Genomic DNA, 19960 nt, shown 5'->3' on the forward strand with positions numbered 1-19960 from the left:
CATCTGGTTTGATCTGACTTCTTTTTCCATCCCTTTCGTCCTCGTGCTTAGGCACGGAGCAGCTATTCCTGGAGGGGATGGCCATGACGGATGGGGCTGCAGGTCAAGGAGAAATGGCAAGTGGAGAGGCTAATGGAGACCCTCACCTCTTGTCTATTAGCCTACTGTAACTCTGGGTGCTAGCTGCAAACTCAATTAAAACATCTGTACTTTTCCCTTCTCAATTACGGCTCCTTACACTTAAAGCCAAACAAATTGAATTTCTCTGCTGCCTCAGGCTGCAAAGGAGTTTCTGCCAGCAAATTTATTATCACCATAAAGCGCAGCTTGATTTATGTTAAAATATTAAAGCAGATCTTTATGATGGAAATAAACACTTTCTGCTGTTATTCTCTCGAAGGACCTCACAAGCAGCGGCAGATTTTGGGGCTTGGGCTGTAAATCTGAGGCCAAACTGGCAATCAGGGAGGAATTCAGTCTAGTGCAGCACTTGGAAGAGCAATGGTCAGGGAAAGAAAAACTTTGAACCTGAGAAGAAGCTTTAGGCAAAACTTCACCACCATCAAGGAGCTGTGTGTCTCTGAGGGGATTCAGTTGTTTGAAGGTTTGGGGAAAGTGCTCACCAGCCTTTCCCCTGGATGGATTTGGGCAACCCAGGAGCTGTCACTGGCTCAGGGAAGGGCACCTGCTGCAGAGTCTCCACTGGGGAAGGTTTTGTGCCATGGCTTTGCCTTGGCAGGAGGCAGGAACCAGGAGGTGAGTACACCTGCTGCTCCCTCAGGCATCCTTGGGCACAGGCATGGCAGCTGTCCCCAGCACCTTCTTGGCCCCGTATGTGTCACTGGTTTGTGATTTAACCAGTTCCCCCTGCTCTAACCTGAGTCACCACCTCCTCAAAGCAGCACCAGCGTGTCCTTGCCATTGGAACCCCTTCCCAGTGGCTGATCTGTGCTGGCCTGCTTTGTTCCCCCCCTCCTCATCAGGATGGGTCTTATGATGCTGAGCAATGGGGTAATGAAAATAGGACCTGCTATGGAGATGTCAGAGCTGGCAGAGGCAGGGGGTGGGTTTACGGAGGCACTGCCTGCCCCCTGCAGTGGGGCTGAGCCCCAGAGGAGAGTGCCCAGCAGTGATCCAGCCTTATTTCTCTCTGCATAGCAGCCCACAGCCTCCTGGGGTGTCCCAGGTGCCAGAGCAGGCTGAATTAAAAAGTGATTGATTAGACAATTTCACCAAAAAGAAATAATATCCCTCAACGTCTGTTAAACACTAAATTACCCAGCCCCTCTTTGGAAAGCCTAGCCAGAGGGTGCTTCCAGACTGCTGCTTCCCTGAAGGTTTGTCCCTGGTATAGTCATGAGCAGGGAAATGCTGCAGAAGCAGCTCAGTTCTTCCTTAGTCCTTTAGGGTCAGAGATCCCACCTGCACTGGACTGGTCATGCCCCAAACATTTCCTTTCCCACCAGTGCCCAGTGCCTGGCACCAGGAATGGGAGAAAGACTGTGCTTTTTCATCCCAATGGGCATGTAAAGATGATTATGTAAATGCCACCATGGTGGCCAGGGTCCTGGGCATTCACATGAGGCACCCACAATAGCCCTGGCCTTACACTGGGTACTGACACCCAACTCTGGGACCACCTCCCCTGGGAGCACCCAGTGCACCCCGTTTGCTCTGTCCCTTGCTGTCCTCAGCCTCCTGCAGCAAAGCCCTTATGTAAAACATGAAGCAGCTCCATTTGGCCTCTGCTGAGTCACCAGGGACATCACTAATTAATTGAAAACGTGGGTTGGGGATTTTTAGTACTTTTTTTTTCACTTTTCTGCTCCCCTTTGCTGTCACAACCCCAACCTCAGCTCAGGTTTGACTGCAGCTGTGTATGGTGGCTTCCTGAAGCCAGAGACCCACAATTTGAGGGAAAGTTCCTAAGGCCACACTGAAGCTTCTTGGGGACCAGCCTGTCACTCCAGGAGGCATCTGGGGCACTCTGCTGGGAAGAGCTGCCCCAGGTGAACGGGTTCCATCACCTGTGGCAGCCTGGATTAATACTCTCCTCTTCAATCGGATTTATTTATTTATGGCTTTTATTTATACACCAGCACCTCCCACCCTCACCAGGAGACTTGGAGGGGCTGCCAAAGCCATTAAGAGACAATTGCGATGATAAATAAGTAAAAGGAATTAAAGCGCCGGCACCAGTGTGTGATGGCAGCCAGGCTGGGGGATGGGGGGGACTGGCTGAATTTAACCCCAGACAGATGGGTGGATGCATTGATGGACAGATGGATGGACAGCCAATTTGCCAATGCTTTTGAGCCTGGACCACACGTGGCCGGGCCCTTCTAGACCTCCTCGGGGTTTTGCAGCTGTCCCTGGGCAAGACTGGATGTCCCGGAGCAGTCCCTGCCATCGTCCCCTCGCTGTTACCGGTCCCGGCTGTTCGATGGCTGCCAGAAACCCCCAACAACTATATTTTAATAGAGAACAAAACCATAAAATAAATTTTTAAAAGGAGCTCTAGAGCAGCTTCCCGGGGAGACGTTCATGGAGGAAGGCGATGCCAAACCAGCTGAGAAGGGGGGCTGAGGGTTGGCATCTCCCTGGGACAGCCTGCCAGCCAGTCACGGGCAGTTCTGTAGTCCTGGTGCTGCTGTTCTGGGATGGGGCTGGGACGGCCCGGCACAGCCCTGGAGCCCCAATTGCATTTCCCAAAGACCCTCTCCCCTGCCTGGGGCTGCTGTGAGTCGAGGCCGCCTCTGCTCTCACCCCAGCCCGGCAGGGAAAGGGCTGTGTCAGACGTACATGAAGAGAAGAATTAAACCCGGCTCATCTATCACACCTGATTTATGGCTCCATCAGCCTGGGAAGGTGGGAGGAATTTTTTCCTTTCTCATTCCCCACAGCACACCTTCCCAGGGCTGCTGTGCCGAGCTGGAGATCCCTGCCAGGCTGCCGTTTGCAGCCGTGACAGCATCACTCACTGACCCGAGCCCAGGACCATCAGTGCCCAACACCCCAAAGCCTGAGCAGGGGGCATGAACCCCGGCTCCGGAGCTCGCTCCAGCCCCTGCACAGGCTCACGGCTCCTAATTAAACCCTCGGAGCCGTTGCCATTTTCCTTTTCCAGCTTTCCTTTGCCGCTGGGACGAGCCTGTGCCGCGGCTCAGCAGTAACGGGACACGGACGGGGAGGGGGTGCACAGGACCATGAATATTCATGGGAATCCATGATGCCAAGGGCAGCCCCGGAGGATGGAAGAAGGGTCCCCAAGCAGCTGAAAATGTCTTTTTAATGACCTGGAAATGGCGTTTCGAGTCCTTTGAATGAAACCAAAACGTGACGGCGAAACGGCGGCGGTGCGTTTGGCGTCCCCGATGCCAGCCCCGCCTGTAGGGAGAGCTCGACTCAGCATGTACCAGCCCTTGCCAGGCTGACTCCCCCAGACTGACTCTGATTCCCCCAAAGAGCTCACCGGGACCCGCCGAACCGCTTGGAGCATCCCGCTGCCGGCGGAGCAGGACCCCGGCAGGCCGGAGCCCGGCCGGGAGCCGCTGGCTGGCCCGTGGGGACACCCGGGCAAAGGGCAGGCAGAGGGGTGCGGACACTCCCCTGTCCCCCCATCACACCTCCGACTCCAGGCTGGAGACCCGCCGCCAGGACCCGCCGGCGCAGGGACTCGCCAGCCCGCGGGCCACCAGCGGGTCCCTCCTCTCCGCCCCCACCGCCCGCAGCAAGGCCAGCTCCCCGCGTCTCCCACAGTCTCTGCAGGCGCTGTCCCAGCGCCCGGATCCCCGGTCACAGCGGTGCACCCCGGGGTGCCCCCGGGGCGGCGGGGACCCCCGCCAGAGGTGTCTGGCGTAGAGGGGCAGGTTGGCGTAGGAGTTCATGCAGGCGTGGGGAGCGCACGCCGGCACTGTGGCGGTGGCACGGGGGTTTTGCCGGCAAGCCTCCCGGTAGGATGGCAGCCTGGTCACGGGCGAGTGCGGTGGCAGCCGGCCAGCGGCCTGTGGGCAACGGGAGCCGCAGCCGTACCCGGGCTCGGCTTCGGGAAAGAGGTCGGGCACGTCGGAGCGGGCGGGCTGGCGAGCGGCCCCGCAGCGCCGCAGCCCCGCGGGACGCCGCTTGTCGCCGCGCTCCCCGGGCACCCTGGCCGAGTTCGCCCATCGGCTCAGCTTCTCCCGCTCCATCACCGCCGCCTCCGGCCGCGCCGGCTCGCCCCTGGCTCTGCAAGTCCTGGTGACTTTGGGGAAGGCTCCGCGAGAGCAGGATGGAGGCAGAAAGGCGCTGCCCGCCTCTCGCTTCTTCTCCGCTGCCGAGAGCAGCCGGGGCAGGGTCCCTGAGCCCCCGTGCGTCCCGTCCCTCTGGAGCAGGGGGTTGTTTTGCAGCCGCTCCCCCCGTCCCGACGGCCGCTTGTGCTCCCTGTAGATGTCCGGTGGTGGGAGGTCCCTGGGGGATGTGGGGGGCGGTAGGGGAGCCCCGATATGGTTCCCCACCAGCATCTGTTCCCCGTAATCCCCTCCTGGAGAAGTCTTCACCAGGAGGTGGGGGAAATTTGTGAGGGCTTCATCCCCTACACAGCCACCTCGAAACTTGAGGGGGTGTAGCAGGCGGGGGTGATCGTTTTCCCCTCTCCAGTTCTCCTCCCCGTGCAGACGGGAGTCCACAGGGATGGGCTGGGGCAGCGGCAGCCCCAGGGGAGCACCCTTGGGAGCGTAGGCTCTGCCCAGCCTCTCGGCGGGGTGCGGGCTGGAGGGGGGCCCCCGGTGTGCGCCGGTGCTGTTCTGCACCACGAGCTGGGGTGTCCTCAGGGAGAAGGTGGTCTGGAGGCGCTCGCTGTGGTTGCTCCAGTCCTCAATGGTGCGGGTGGCCTGCTCCAGCGAGCCTCCCACGCTGGCTGTTTGCACCATCTCTTTGGCCGCCTGCAGCATTTTCAGCACGTTGGCCTGGGCTGAGTTGGCAGTGACATCGGGTCTGGGTGCCCGCCCGGGGCTCGACAGTGTCTGCACCCCATTGAAGCAGCTGTAGATGCCCTGTGGGGAGAAATGGGCCCCCCCCATTGTCAGCAAGGTCAGTAGGCTCCTGCCCCCCTGACACGCCCCTGCTGAGCTGAATTCATGCTGCTGAGGCTGAGGTAGCTTCAGAGCACTCACGCCCCCTCCCCAGCACCCCCAGCACTTGTCAGTGTGGGTGGCACCATCCTCTATCACCCTTTTCCCCAGAGAAGATAATAAGGATATGGGGTCATTCCCAGGACTGCGCCCTTTCCCCAAAAGCTGACTTTTCTCACCAAGATCTCACATCAACAAGAACATCTCCAGTCCTTCCCATGCAGGTTAAAGGACAATGCCCACCAAGCCATGTCCACCCCTGTGACACCGTGTGGAGACATGTGGGCCCCTTGAAAGCCCCTGTCAGCATCCCTCACCCTGCTGATGGCCAGGAGGAAGTCAAGCTTGTGGGATTTGGGGACAGAATGACGCAGCTTCCAGTAGATGAGGTGCTCCCAAGCGAAGACCAGCAGGCTCAGCCCCATGGCCACCAGCAGCATGTAGAAAACTCCAGCCATGTTGTCGATGTCCAGCTTGCTGCTCATCACCTCGTTCTTCTCATTCTGACAGATCCCTGACAGCCAAACTGTCTCCAGCTTCTGGGTGTCACCTGGGATATGCACAATAGTTCAGGGGGTGAAAATCCACCCTTGGGAATCATCTTCCCAAGCACATCCTTGTCTCTTTCCACCCTACTGTGGGTGGAGGAGGAAAAAGAGAGCCCTGAGCGTCTGGAGCTGGAATCACCTAGTTTTTGCTGCTGCCATTGGCCTGAGCATCCCTCCAGCCACTTGTCCCTCTCCAGGGCCCTCTCATGACTCTATCCCCCACCCATGTGCTAGCCAGCCATGCTTACTATCCTCTTCCCAGGCTTCTCCTCAGGACCCTCAAATGTTGTGCGCAGCCATCTCCAGGATTTTACAACCCCAGAGAGAATGACACCCACAACATCCAGAGGATTTCATATCCCCTGAAAGGAGCTGGTGAAGTCCCTCACTGCCATCCTGCCATGAGAACGTCAGCCATGAAGGCTGCACAGAGTTTGAGGACCAAAGCCCTATGCCCTGTGTTAATCTGCAGGGTAGGAGTAGGGTGAGGATGGGCACAGTGCTAACGAGGAGCTCACACAAGCACCCACCATCTCCCAGGAACTGGAGCAGGGCCAGGTCAATGGCCCGCTTCCAGCGCGAGTCCTTCTGCAGGGCGATGCCGTAGCCCGTGGTGGCAAACACCTTCCCACTGCCGATGGTCACCAGCTTGCAGCCCTCGTCCTTGCCCGCCATGTAGTTGAGCACCGCCGCGTCGTAGATGAAGGCATCCAGCTTCCTGCCCCACCAACAGAAGGAACGGTGAGGGGGGGGTCTGAAAGCCCTTTTTTGGGGAAGGGCTGTGCCTATTTGGGGAGCTCTGTCCCTTTCAGAAAGCTGTTGCCCATCTGGAGGGGGTTCTGTGTGCTCTTGGGATCCCTGACCCATCCTGGAGTTCTGTAAACACACTTGGAGGGGAAGTATCCAACCTTGGGGGGAGTTGTGTACCACTTAGGGGAACCATGCCCCGTCTGGGGTGAGCTGCATCCCTTCTGAGGGGAGCTGTATGAAGCTGTACCCTATCTGCAGCAGGTTGTGCCCTGTTTAGGGGTCTGTACTTCATCCAGGGAAGATGCACAGAGCCATATCCTGTCTGGGAGAGCTGGATACAGCCTGCAGGACTGACATCCAACTTCTGGGGGGTTGTACCCCAGCTGAGAAATCCCTTTTCCATCTGGGAGGTCCTGTACCCCATTCCAGGGAGCCAAAGTTATTTGGGGGTGCTGTATGCCATTTGAAGGAGCTCTGAGAGCCATACCCCATCTCAGGGAGCCGTACCCCATTTTGAGGCTGGTGAGGGCATCCTCCACAGAGCGCTGGTTGTACTTCACCATGTGGGTGTGCATGTCGGGGTAGTTGCTGCGGATGTTCCTCTCAGTGCTGCCGTTGGGGACAGTGCCAAAGCGGAAGGGTGGGTACTGCTCCTGTGGCCTCTGGAACTGCAATGGGGAGCCCCAGGGGGTGGCATCACACGGTGCTCAGCATGTCCCCAGCATGTCCCCTCCCCACAGCCAACCCTCTACTCATGCACTCATGCCCAGCCAGCTGGCAGTGATGTGTAGCTTCATACACATCAATGCCAGCAACTTCAAAAAGTTTGGGGTTTTTTTAGGGATTTTTTAGCGTTCCCACCCCAAAGATCAGCCCCACCTTCCTGTCACTCAGCCCCGACACAGTGTCAATGTACTGCTCCTGGATCATGAAGGCAGCCAGGTTGGCCGTGTAGCTGGCGAGGAAGATGACGGCGAAGAAGGCCCAGATGAGCACCATGATCTTGCTGGTGGTGCCCTTGGGGTTCTCGATGGGGACTGAGTTGTTGAAGACCAGAGCCCACAGCAGCCAGATGGACTTGCCAATAGTGAAGGAGGGACCCCCCGGCCCTGCAGGGACAGGGAACAGAGGGGAGGGTTGTCAACCCTGCCAGGGAGGTGTTCCCCCTCCCAGCTCCCACCTCCCCAACTCACTCTTGCCACTGGTGAGGTTCTGGTTGTAGCCAACGGGGCTGAAATACTCGAACACAAAGACAGTGATGGCCACCACAGTGAGGCACATGACAAACATCATGACCCACACGGCTGGGCTGTAAGGCTCTGTGAAGCAAGAAGAACTTTGTGAGCCTCCAAGGACATCCCCTGGTCCTCTGAGGACTGCCAGGAGCCCTCCTGGATGGATGGGGTTAATCCTGCATATTGCCCCTCCTTGGAGAGGAGTTGGAGATTGGCAGCACTATGGCCAAACAGCTCCACAGGGAATCAGGAGGGAAGGGGGTTACTGCAGAGCTAGGGGAGACAGCCACGCTTCCCTGCCTAGACCTAATCAGGTTCTCACCAACAGGAAGATGTTTACAAAATGCTGCCCCTCTCCAGAGTCACTGCAGGAGGGTTTCCCATGGGATCACAAGTTCTTCCCCGTGATAGTTCTGGCCACAGCACTGTGCTTGCATCAGGCACAGAACCAGCCCCCCAGCCCTGCTCAGCCCTGGGGAGAGTCCCCCGGGAGTGGGGACAGGCCATGAGCCCCTGCCTGCCCAAGATGATCTGGGATGGAGCAGCACTGGGGAGGCATCCGAGCCATCAACGTGCAGCCGCCGAGGTCCATTTGTCAGCACGTCCTTTGCTGTCAGGGAGGAGAGGCCTCCCCTGACGGGGATGTGGCTCATTAGCACAGAGGCAGGAGACACGGGGACATGGGGACAGCAGACCCTGGCCCTGCCAAACCAGGGCAGGATGCTCTGTCTGTCCCTGGGGCTGGTGAAGGTGACCCTGCTTCCGTGGGAGTTTGGGCTCCGTGGTGTGGAGGGACAGGATGGGGAGGATGTGCCCAGGCTGATGGTCCCACCTTCCATGGCCTCCCTAGCACTCACCTGCACCCTCCCCACACAAGAACTCAGCACCAGCTGAGCTGGGACATTGCTGCTGTGCCCTTGCCAAGAGCCAAGAGCCCTGCCTGAGCTGAATTTCCTGATGACCTTGGCCAGTCTCCTCCCCTTCCTGGGCTGCAGCTTTGCTGGTGTAAAACTCATTAAATAAAACTTTTAGCAGTAGTGGTTTCCTACACCTGGCTTAACCACTGCCTCTGGTGACGGTGGCAGAGATGTGTCCCCAAAGCTGTCAAATCCCCCCATGTCCCCATGCTCCCTCCTCCACACAAAAAGTGAAGAGGGGAAAACCACTGAGCCCAGCCTCAGTCTCCAGCTTCCATCTCTATAATAAAAGGATTATTCAGGCAGGGAAGGAAGAAACCCCAAAGCCAACAGCACAATCTCTTTCCCTTATGACTTAGGCTTTTTTCCTTGAAAGTTATTAAAACTGAAAAATATTTCCAATTTGCATTTGTAGAAGCATGGGATGAACCTGCAGAAAGACAGGGGGACACAGGGCTCACCCAGGAAGGCAGAGGGGGACACGGTGCCGTTGCTCCGGGCCACCATGACACTGATGCCTGTCTCCACAAAGGGCACAGAGAAATCCACAATCTCAGACCGCTCCTCATTGATGGTGAGGGAGCCAATGGCCATGTCTGCACGCTTGTAGTACACCTAGAAAAGGGACAAGTGGGCTTGGGATGGGAAGAAGGACAAGCAGAGGGACCCAGACCACTTTCCCCAGGCATTTCCTCATCTCCAGCATTTCCAGCCGTAATTTTTGTGTTTTAAAAAATATATATTAGCTTCCCAAGTGAGCAGTGGCACAAACACAACCTGCTGTGGAGGTGTAAGTGTTCGTCTGACTCCTCCACCAAGGAGGAGCTCATGCCAAGCTGGCCCCTGCCCACAGTCCCACCACAAATCCCATCTTCACCAGCTCAGGGGTGAGTGGTGTTCTCCAGGGAGTGTCAAAGCAGGGGTCTGAGCCATGCCCATCCCTACCTCACCAATCATGCCATTCCAGACCCCACGGACAATCTTGCCATGTTTGCCATTGGTCACCAGGTAGAGGTCATAGGAGAACTTCACTGTCTTGGCCAGCTTCTTCAGGATGTCGATGCAGAAACCTTTGCAGCACAGCTTGGTGTAGGGATCCACAAGGCCATCACCACTGGAAACACCAGGAAAGATGGGTTGGACCAAACAGAGATGCTCTGAGCACCCTGGCCACCATGTGCCAAGGGAGTGGTGGCCAGAATTGGCGAGCTGCAGGTCCCTGCTCACCTCTGGGAGGAGTTGGTCTGCTTGCGGCAGGGCACGGTGTTGCGCACACACACCCCCGTGCTGGGGTCTGTGTTCTCCACGATGACAAAGGGTCTCTCCTCCAGGGTGGCCACTGTCAGGTGCCGGTTGTCCACCACGGGCTGCATGAAGGAGCCGTAGCGGGGCCACACCGGGTACTTCATGTGGATGATGCCTTTCTCCCACTTGCCCACCTGCCCCCAAGGGAGAGCACATGGTCACCCCGGTGTTGGGCTCTGTGGGTCACACGTGATCTCATATCCATCCTCCCACCTTTGGGGCTTATTCCTGGTGAGCCCCATCTCAGCAAACCTTTCCCCACGCACCCCTGGATCATGGGGTGAGGTGTTTCCTCCCGAGCCCCAAGCTTCACACTCAGGTGAGCACAAACCTGGCCAAACTTTACCCAAAATACTTCCAAACTACCAAAAACCCCCCCGTGCATCTTGTTTCAGGTCTAAGTGTTTGGCTGCTGTTCTCCAGAGGTGGGCATCTGCATTTCTGACTGTTTTTGAACTTATCAGCCAAATTGCAAAGGAAAACTGACAACTCTTGGCAGAGTTTGGATGCTCATTATCACTGCAAATCCCCACCATGGCACCATGAGTACTTTTGGGATCAGCCATGGTACTTTTGGGTTTTGCATGGTACAACCCACCCCAGGTGGGACTCCAGCCTGTGCATGGTCCCAGGCTCATCCTGCCCAGCCACCCTGCAGTGTGCTTATCCCAGGGGGCCTGGGGGTCCTACCATCTCCCAGAGCCGGTGCTGGTTGAGCGTGATCACCACCATGGTGGGCCTGATCAGGTAGCCACCTTCATTGAAGGAGAAGTCCCTGTGCTCCCACGTCACATTGAGGAGGTGCCTGGTGGGACACAGAGCCTGTAAGCCCCTGGCTGTGCAGCCCTGCACTGTACAGCCCTCCTTCTCCTTCTCCTTTTCTCCTTCTCCTCCTTCAGCCAGGCTGCCACAGGTCTCATGGAGACATGTGGGGCTGAGAGCAGGGGACCAGCTTTAGCCCCCATGCAAGGGGCAGAGAGGAGCTGGAGAAAGTTCCTCCAGCAAGGAGGCACCGAGGATGATGGCCCACTGCAGGGCTGAGGATGCACAGACTGCCACAGCAGCCCCAAGGTGCCACAGAGTTATGATAGACCCTCAGGGATCCTGAGTTGCCAAGAAACATGGGAAAAGGCAAGGGAGATGCTGGGAGATCTCTGGGGAGATGCTCCAGGAGAATCCCAGCCAAGAGGCACGGACTATCAGCTGCAGCCCTCAGTGAACATCATCCTTGCTGCTCGCCAGCTCCATCGCTCTCCTCCCGTGCCCTTTCCCTCTCCTTTTCCCCGCCCCTCCCATTTCCCACCCATCCCAGAGGTCCCCATGCCTCACCGGTAGAAGCTTGTGTTGGTGGTGGTGGCCCTGGTGGGGGTCCAGCAGTCCCTCCCCACCTCTGGGAGGTAGCCATGGGCACGGAAGAAGCTGGCTGCCCCCATGGCAATGATGGCCACGCCATCCCGCACCTTCTGCCGCAGGCTCAGCTTCCAGCTCTCCGTCACCACGCTGATGAGGCCCACCGGGAAGGAGGAGGGTGGCACCTCCATGTTGCCCACTGTCATGCTGGGCACAATCCAGATATATCCTGGCCCTACAAGCCCAGCTTGCTCCGCCATGGAGAAGAGATACTCAGCCTCCTCTCGGGAGCAGTAAACAATGAGGACCTGGGCATCAATCTGGCGCAGGAGCCGCTGCGTCCTGGAGCTGCTCTGGTCCTGGCTCATCTCGAAGGTGAGCACCTCCTGCAGCTCCCAGCCAAAGTAGCTGGCATCTGTGAAGGAGCGGATGACATCCAGGAAGATGTTATAGCCTGGGTAGAGGCTGGTGATAACAGCAAAGGAGCCCCAGTCGTATTCCTCCAGCACCTTGAAGATCACCTGGATTTGCTGCTCAATGGAGACACCCAACTGCAGGAAAGCTGATCCAGGCTCCTGAGGGAGGAGAGGGATTAGAGGCTGCTCTGGCATCATGATCCAGGTCTCTTGCACCCATGCAAGCCTCCTTGAATTTGCCATCATGAAAAGTTCAAGATTGCCATGAACTGGTGCAGTCCACGGGCTGGAGGCACCCAAAATCAGACTAATCCTCCTCCAAAGAACTTCACCCTATGCAGAGTCAACTCCTGCAGCTTCACATCCATTTCTTAGCATATTGACCAAAAATTCCTCCTTCCTCCAAAGGAGATCATCAGTTTCTCCTTAAACCAGGAGAAGGAGGTGGGAGAGGAGCATAAATCCCATCCCTGCTTCATCTCACTACCTGCAGCCAGAGCCTGTGTGGCTCCTTCCCTCCCGCTCCACCTCCCTGGCCATCTGGCCTCTCATTAGCAAACCTTAATTGGTCTGATTCTGTCTTAAATGATTCAGCGAATGGCAGTTGCCGAAGGTCACGTGCAGGCAGCAGGGTTTTGCCACCCAGACCCCCTCCACCTCCAGAGAAGTAGTCTGGGGTGAGCCCAGAGAATCCCAGACAGGAGGAGAAGACAAATCCCTCCACTGACCCCGAAATACCCAACCCCTGGAGAAAGCTGCAGAAAATCACCCCAACAGCAAAGCCATGGATATTTTTCCATAGCTCCAGGCTCCATCTGAGCCCTCTACACCCACCTGAGTCCACTGCACTAACCATAGCCCACTGCAGCCACTGCCACCCACCTACAATGAACTCGAGGTGCTCCACGAGCACCAGTGGGTACAGGCAGGGCTGTGGGGGTGCAATCCAGGAGGACTGGACCCCAAAACATTATACAAGAAAAGCATAAAAGCTGTTCCCTGAAGGGGAAGGATCTCCAGCCACAGGAAAGAGCAAGCACTGAAACCCCTCCAGCACCCAGGCTGGGCAGGGAGGGATGAGCTGCTCTGAGGGGATAACCCAAATCTCCACACCCAGGACCCTCCAGCCTGGCTCCAGCTCTCCCTGCTACCCGCAGTTCCCAGCAGGCAGGTGACAGTAAGTGACAGCGTCTGATGCCAGTGAGGAGCAAAGACAGAAATCCTGTGTCAGCCGTGAGATCATCACCACAGCTGAGCAAGGCTTCTTCATGCTGCCCACCCTGCCATTCCAGGGCTGGGTCCAGCCCCAGCAGGGCAGGAGGAAGATAAGGTTGTGATAACCCTGCCACTGCCCATTAGCCCCAGTGCCACCAACCCAGCATCCCGTGGATGGAAGCAGCACACCAGGGCAGGTCCTTCCACAGGGCGTTGAGGTCCTCTCCCACATCCCATTAATGGGGCCCCTCCATGAAGTCCCCACCATGTCCCACCACTCCAGTCAGCCACAGTGCCAAAGCCACTGATCCACCATTCCTGCCCCTGATCCCAAAGACTGCAGCTCAGCAGTTTCTCTGCCCTCCAGCATTCCATATCCCTTCCCTACCCTGCTCTAACAGTTCCTCATTTCTCTCATCCCCCCGGAAATACCAATGAGCTCCTCACCTTTGGGGTCAGGACCACTGCAGACCCGCCACTGATGCTGATGATAGGGACCTGGGTCTGGGAGGAGATGAAGTCAAGGATCTGGGCCACGGCCTCCGTGCCCACGTTGTCTTCAAAGACGATGCCGTGGATCTTGTGGCTGGCGAGGATGTCGCAGATGTGGGTGAGGAGGGTGCTGGGGTTGGTGTTGTTGACGACAACAGTGATGGGGTGGATCTCCAGGGGCATGTCCAGGAAGCTCTGGGGGCTCAGGCGGGAGCGGATGTGCAGGGGGTAGGACGTGCCCCCAAACACCACGGCCACGTTGACCACTGGCTCCTCAGGGCCCGGCAGCAGGATGTCCGTGAAGGCAGCCGAGCAGCCCAGCACCATCCACAGTAGCAGAGTGTGTGCCGGCGCTCTGCCCATGTCCACCAGCGTGTCCCTGCCAGCACACAGGACACAGCCACTCGCATCCAGCTGCACGCCAGGACCCTGAGCCCCACTCACCCCAGCCCTCCCCACTGCCCTGGGGCATCACCACTGAGGGATGAACGAGGGGACCCCCATCCCTTGGACACGTGGTGAAGGAATGACCACAGGGTTGTACTCACCACCCACTGTACCCCTCAGTGCTGTGTCACTTGTCTCCAGTCTTATCAATCACTCACCCTTCACAGCCAGTCCTGCTTCCTACCACCACCATCGCCATCTCCCTCCCACTGCCCTCCCATCCCATCCAAAAGCCACCACTGCTACACTGGTCCATACAATCCCTTCAGTCAGGGACAGGGACGGCTGTAAGAGATGCCAGGAGGGGCCGGTAGCTCCTTGGTGCCTCTCTCTGCAGCAGAGAGCCACCTTCAATATTCAAAGGCTCTGCCCTTGAAGAATGGTTTGGGTCTGCACCCTGCTTGTTTAGATTTTGCAAATCACAGTTACTAACGTAGCTGATCCCCTCCCCTGCCTGTCCTGCTGCCTGTCTCCAGCCCTTTACTCTACCTCAGCCCCTTCTCTGCCACAAAATCCCAACCAATGCACCTATCTGGCTCTATATCTCCAAGTTTTCCCTCCAAGTTTTCCACAGCATCCTTCAGCTTTCCTTCGTCTCTTTATCTGCAGTGTGTGTCCCCTGCTGGCAGTGCCCACCCAGAGGGGACACCCTTCACACTGTGTCTCTGCTGGCTGCACCCCAAATCCAGACTCTCAGGGGCTTTTGGGCACATCCTCCCTGCCAGGTCCCCACTGCCAGTGGGTGCTCAAGCTGCAGCAGTTGGGGTGACCGTCCCCTGAAGGAGGACACATCCCTGCCCACAGTGATGCACCCTTGTGCTGGAGTTCACCTCTCAGAGACCACCACCAAAACCAACCTGTGGCCAGGGATATCCAAGCCCCTCTGAGCCCCATTTCTCCCAGGGCTGTCACCCTCATGCCGAGCTGGGCAGCAGGGAGGGGGACAAGCAGCCCTTCCACAGTGGCACCAGCCAGGCACCAGTGTTGCTTCATGCAGCAAGGTGCCAGCTGGTGCTAAGGAACATCACTTGCAATTAAAAGCTGCTGTTGCTTAACGTGTCTCCAGCACAGCCAGATGCTCCTTTCACGGAGTCCCAGCTGGCTTTGGGGTCTGGGCTGCCCTGGTGACCTGCACCCCAACACTGCTCCCTGCCGCAGTGACGGACACCAGCACACTGCGAAAACGCTGCCGGCGCGTTGGACTGAAAATGCAGGATATAAACCCAGCAGCTGCCAGGCTGGGCACCCTGCAAGAGCTGCTTGGTGCAGATTTGAACACTGGGGCTGTCACGTCCGGAGAGATGGTGAACACAAACCACACATTTCTCTCCCGTTCCAGGAAGTCTTGGGCACCTGTCTGGGCACTGATGCTCACCGGGCAGCATCTCTCTTAACCAGGTGAGTTTCATCAGGGAATCATCCACTTCCAGCACCCACCATCACCCAGGGGATTCACCCTACCTGACTGCATCCCCCTCCCACTCCACATCACAGCTGGTGGAGCTGCAGGAGCCACAACGCCACACCGACGGCCGCAGCCGGGCCCCTTGGCCAGAGAGGGCAGCAGGTGAGTCATGCCATGCTGGCAGCGTCCCATGCTCTGGCACGGCCAGCTCAGTGGCAGGGCAGCCTGCACTGCCTGCTCCTCACTGCAAATTCCCAAGTATTTTTAGTCCTGTGATAAATAATTCATCGGGAATCCGGCATCAGCTACCCGAGCAGAGAGGAAGGGGAGCAACACGCCACCCAAAACAAACAGAACCACCCTGCCAGCAGCACTGCCCGTCTGAGCCCTCCTCAAGGACATTTAAATATATTCTGGGCCCTTGTGGTGATTGATGGGGTTTGCTCCTGCCAGCCCTGGCACCTCACCTACTCCAGGCCCTTATCCTCCTCTTCCTCAACTCAGCTCTTGCCCAAGCTCGGGAGCCTCTTCCAGCACCGAGTAATCCAGGCACAGACCATTGTTTGTCCCTTGCCATGCCAAGCTCTGTCACACTTCCTGCTCCTGGCTGGGAACTGGGGTCAGGGTTGAGAAATCTGGTTTCTCATGGACCAAGCCACAGGTGGAAAATATCCCCATCCCTCACAGCCAGAGAGCAAATGGCAGCAGCAGAGGGGAGGTGGGCATGGGCTCATCCCATCGTTCAGCCAGTGCTGAGACAACCAGGGCAATGAATTTCCATCCTTTCCAGGAATCCAGTGCCACCACGCAGAGTCAGGCTGGCTCACCACAGCCTTTGGTGGACATGGAAGAGGATGGAGGGGTTAAGGCCAGAGAGCCTGTGGCTGGCAAGGGCAGATTGGAGACAAGGCTGCTCCAAAATGGCCGAATTTGGGAGGCAATGGGCAACCAGCTCCTCCAGCCCAGCTAACACCATGTGTTTCCAGCCTATGGTTTCTCATACTGATCTAGAGGAATATAGAACTTGAGGTTTTTTGGGGGGGAATGACAGATTTCAGGAAAGTGGTGGAGGCTGAGGAGAAACTGAGCCCATCCCAGAGCTACTGCCAGAGCTGGGGCTGCTCTTGTGCTCAGCACAACACAGCTAAGCCCATGTCAGCTTAAAGAAAATCCGTATTTCCCACCCCTTTGCAGGAAGCACTGCAGAATTGGTCCCTTGGAAAAAGACTTTCCCAAAAAGGAGGTTTTCCAGCCGAGTGAAGGGCCAGTGGCCAGTCAGGATCAGGAGGAAAGTGGCCATGGCCAGGAGCCTGGGCAAGGCAATGCCACCTCCTGGCAGCCTCCCCAAGGACCAGGGGACACCACAAAGCTATTTGGTGGTTTTGGCACTTGTTTTTTGTTGCTTTAGGGTAGTTTTGAGCAGGTTAACCACCTACCTAGGCACAACTTCCCCTGGTGCACCACAGTCACAGAAACCTTGTGCTAAAGGCACCAAGAGAACCCTTACCTCTCACCAGACCCTGAAATGTCATTTTAATGCAACAGGGAAAGTTTTCTCCTCATTTTAAACCTCATTTTTGCCCTCACTCCTTCCCCTGTTCCAAGAGAGGGAGAGTTCATGCAGACATTTTGATGTCGGAAATGGGAGAAATAAAATTCCAAAATGTAAAATATCACTCAGGAAAGAGAAAGCTTATCCCCCCAGAAAAGCTTCCGAGCCTGAAATCAGAGGGAAAACGCAGCCTGCGCCAGGGGATGAGGAACTGCTGCTGATGGACGGAAAGGACAGAGCAAAGCCAGACCTGGTGAGAGCCATGTGGGGAGGAGGGGGGCACAGAGGAGGGCACTGGAATGTGCCAGGGCTCGTCATTTCCCCGCTGGGGACACCCCTGTGGAGCAAGGAGACCTCGATGAAGCCCCTCAGAAGGGAAGAAAGCAGCAAAACCTTCCCAAAGCAAACTCATCCCCATCCGTGTCCCCATGCAGGGGGGATGACTCGGGAGAGAGAAGCACTGGCAGCCCCTGGCAAGCACCGTCTCCTTTCAACCTTCATCCGTCACCAGCCGGCATCACCTTTCCCTTCCTCATCATCCTCCCCTTCCTCGCCCGCGCCTCCGACAGCAACAGTTGCGGGCCGGGGGCTGCGGGCCGGGGCGATGCTCAGGGCCCCACACACGCACGCACCGAAACGCAGCTTAAAAAGGTCGAATATGGATTAACCAAAAATAAACGCCAAGTGTCCTGCCTGCAGCTGGGTTACGCAAGGTGGCGGCGGGGGACACAGGGCTGGTGGCACCCATGGAGGTCTCCTCAATTTTTCCTGCCTCCCACTCCCCCCAGAACCCCCCAGAGCAGCGCCCGGGATCAAGGCTCATTTCCGTCCCGTGCCCGGGATGGGGAGCAGGAGCTCTGAGGATGCGGGGGGATGCTGAGGTAGCGGAACACGGACAGGAAAAGCCCCCACCCCAGAAAAAACAACCTCCTCATCCCTAAAAGTTGCTGGCGGCGGTGGCAGGGCGGCAGCGGAGTCCGTCGGGCCCCGGTTGCCCCCGGCCCGCCCGGTACTTACGGGACCGCTGCTGCTCGGTGCCTACATGCCCAGCGGCTCCGGCGGGGCTCGTCCCACCGGGGGCTCGGCTCTTCCAAAGCTTCTCCTCCTGCGGGGCAGCCCCCCGGGGCAGGGTCGGGCCCCGCCGCGGCTGGCGGGGGGCTCCGGCGGCCGCCGTCGGTCCCGGCTCGTCCTTGGCGGCGGCGGCGGCGGCGGCTCTGCAGCGGCGGCTGGAGGCAGGGACGGGAGCGGGGGAAGGAGGGAGCGGGAGCGGAGCGGGTGTGCACGGGGGGGGGCCCGGTGGCAGCAGGTGTCTCGGCGACCTCCGAGCCCCGGCAGCCATCTCCCCCCGCCCCGAGACCGGCGGGGCTGCCCGGGCGGGACGGTCGGGAGGAGCGCAGGGGAGGGATGCGGGGATGGAGGCTGGGGGGAGCCCGGGGGCGGTGGAAGGACAGGACGTGTGTCCTCCCGCCTCGCCGCAACTTCGGGGCTGGCCGCCAGCCCCGGTGGAAGGGGGGGGGGACGGGGGACAGGCAGCCCTTCCTCCAGAAACCGGCCCGCCTCTCCTGGCACCGGGGCCGCCCCGGGGCCGGCGAGAGAAGGGGGCAAGACCCCCTCCTTTCCTTCGCCCCTCTCCTCCATCTCCAGGAGGGAAAACCCATGGCAAAATGGCACAGACTGCCTGTCTGGGCAGTGCCCGTCCCTAGTCCCGGTGAGGGCTGGAGGAATGCGGTTAGACTCATTCCCTCCCGCCAGTATCTTCCATCCCTTTGCTGACTGAACTGGTGGACACTGGCCAGCTGCCCACCGTGGTGCCCCCCAGCAGGTGCAGGACAGCCTCAGGGTTCCCATCGGTCACAGGGAGGGGGGTGACACGGGCAAAGCCCCCGCAGCATCCTCCAGCTGTCGCCAGGGCCAGTATTAAAGCATCAGCTGATCCCGCAGCACTGGTTTAGAGCAAGCCAGACTGGGAGACGGGGGGGAAGGGGGAGGGGGGTAGAAAAGGGGAGAGATACAGCAAAGGAAGGGGGAGACAGGCAGGGGACCTCCTGGGGCTCCCTTGTCCCTGGGCAGTGCCCACTCTGCCGGAAAATAAGCAAAGGGACCACGGCTCTGGCAGGACCTGGCAGGAGTTAGAGCCCAACTCAGACCCCTCTGTGGGGAGCACATTCTCCCAAACCTCCCCATCTCCCGGCCCAGAGCCACCAAACACTGGGCATCACCCCGAGAGCACCTGCCCTCTCCAAGGGAGCTGAGAGCCAGCAGTGCCCGTGCCCAGGCACTGCCCTCCTGCCTTCCCCAGGGACAGATGCCTGGCTCGGGGACAGGGCCACCCAAACGGGTTGCTGGGCATCTGCCACCCAGGCTGGCACTGCAGCCACCTGCAACAGCATCCTTGTGGCTGCTGGGCTGGGAGAGGCCATTCCCAGAGAGGTTTCAACTTGCCTAAAATACTTCTGTCTGTGCTTAGCCATGAGCTGCCTGAGGCAGGACCTCCACACACCATCCCTGGTTCCTGAGACAGCCTGGCCACCTTCTGCCCAGGTGCTGTGGGTGCCTTTGGGGCACCTCGGGGTTGCCAAAAAATTGAGGAAAGAGAAAAATGCATCTAGGGCTACATTTTAATCCCTGTAAAACAGCACCCGCTCTCTCTGCAGGAGAGCTCAGCCCAATCTCTGAGGCTGCTGCAGTGTGAGAGCTCAGGGCAATGGGGGATGCAGGATCTCTGTCCTGGGTACATGCTGGCCATGTCCTGCTCTCAACCTCAGGCTGCCTGATTCTGGCAGCTGTCCACTCTCTTGCCCAAGGAGAGATTTAAGGGTTGGCAACAGGTCTTCAATACCTCAAATTCTTCCCCCAGGTCGACAAAAGGGCCAATCTTGGGTCTAACATTGAAGAAGGCAGTGGCTGCATTTAACCATTTCTGTTGCCTTCATGATCCAGTGTGACAGGGCCTGTGGGACCAGCTTTCCAGGGATCTGGTCCTTTGGGCTGGTATAGAATCACTGAGCTGTTCCCATGCCTGTATGCAGCTCAGGACTGGCTGCTCCCTGGACTGGATCCCTCAGATAGTCTTGGCTCACAAATATTTCCCAGCAGAGCTTCCAGGTGGATTGAAGGGAGCAACAACAACTCCACACCTGAGACAATACCCTGCTCCACCATCACATCCATGACTCCCCAGCATCCCCATCCCATGGGACATTTAATCCCCATCACAGCC

At 58.1% G+C, this 19960-nt stretch overlaps 1 protein-coding gene across 1 annotated transcript; it reads right to left on the reverse strand.

Moving 5' to 3' along the window:
- Nucleotides 1–3270: 3270 nt before the first annotated feature.
- GRIN2C (glutamate ionotropic receptor NMDA type subunit 2C) lies at nucleotides 3271–13699 on the reverse strand. Its single transcript, XM_014878138.2, has 12 exons — nucleotides 13292–13699; nucleotides 11193–11788; nucleotides 10554–10668; nucleotides 9786–9997; nucleotides 9504–9672; nucleotides 9020–9173; nucleotides 7600–7725; nucleotides 7286–7515; nucleotides 6914–7074; nucleotides 6187–6374; nucleotides 5426–5658; nucleotides 3271–5030 (listed from the first exon to the last, which is right to left on the reverse strand). Exons 1-12 carry the CDS (start codon nucleotides 13697–13699, stop codon nucleotides 3621–3623), a joined length of 4002 nt encoding a protein of 1333 aa, XP_014733624.2. The 3' UTR covers nucleotides 3271–3620.
- Between the last annotated feature and the right edge of the window lie 6261 nt (nucleotides 13700–19960).

Source organism: Sturnus vulgaris, chromosome 20 (assembly GCF_052056855.1).
Source record: "Sturnus vulgaris isolate bStuVul1 chromosome 20, bStuVul1.hap1, whole genome shotgun sequence".
NCBI classification, from domain to species: domain Eukaryota; kingdom Metazoa; phylum Chordata; class Aves; order Passeriformes; family Sturnidae; genus Sturnus; species Sturnus vulgaris.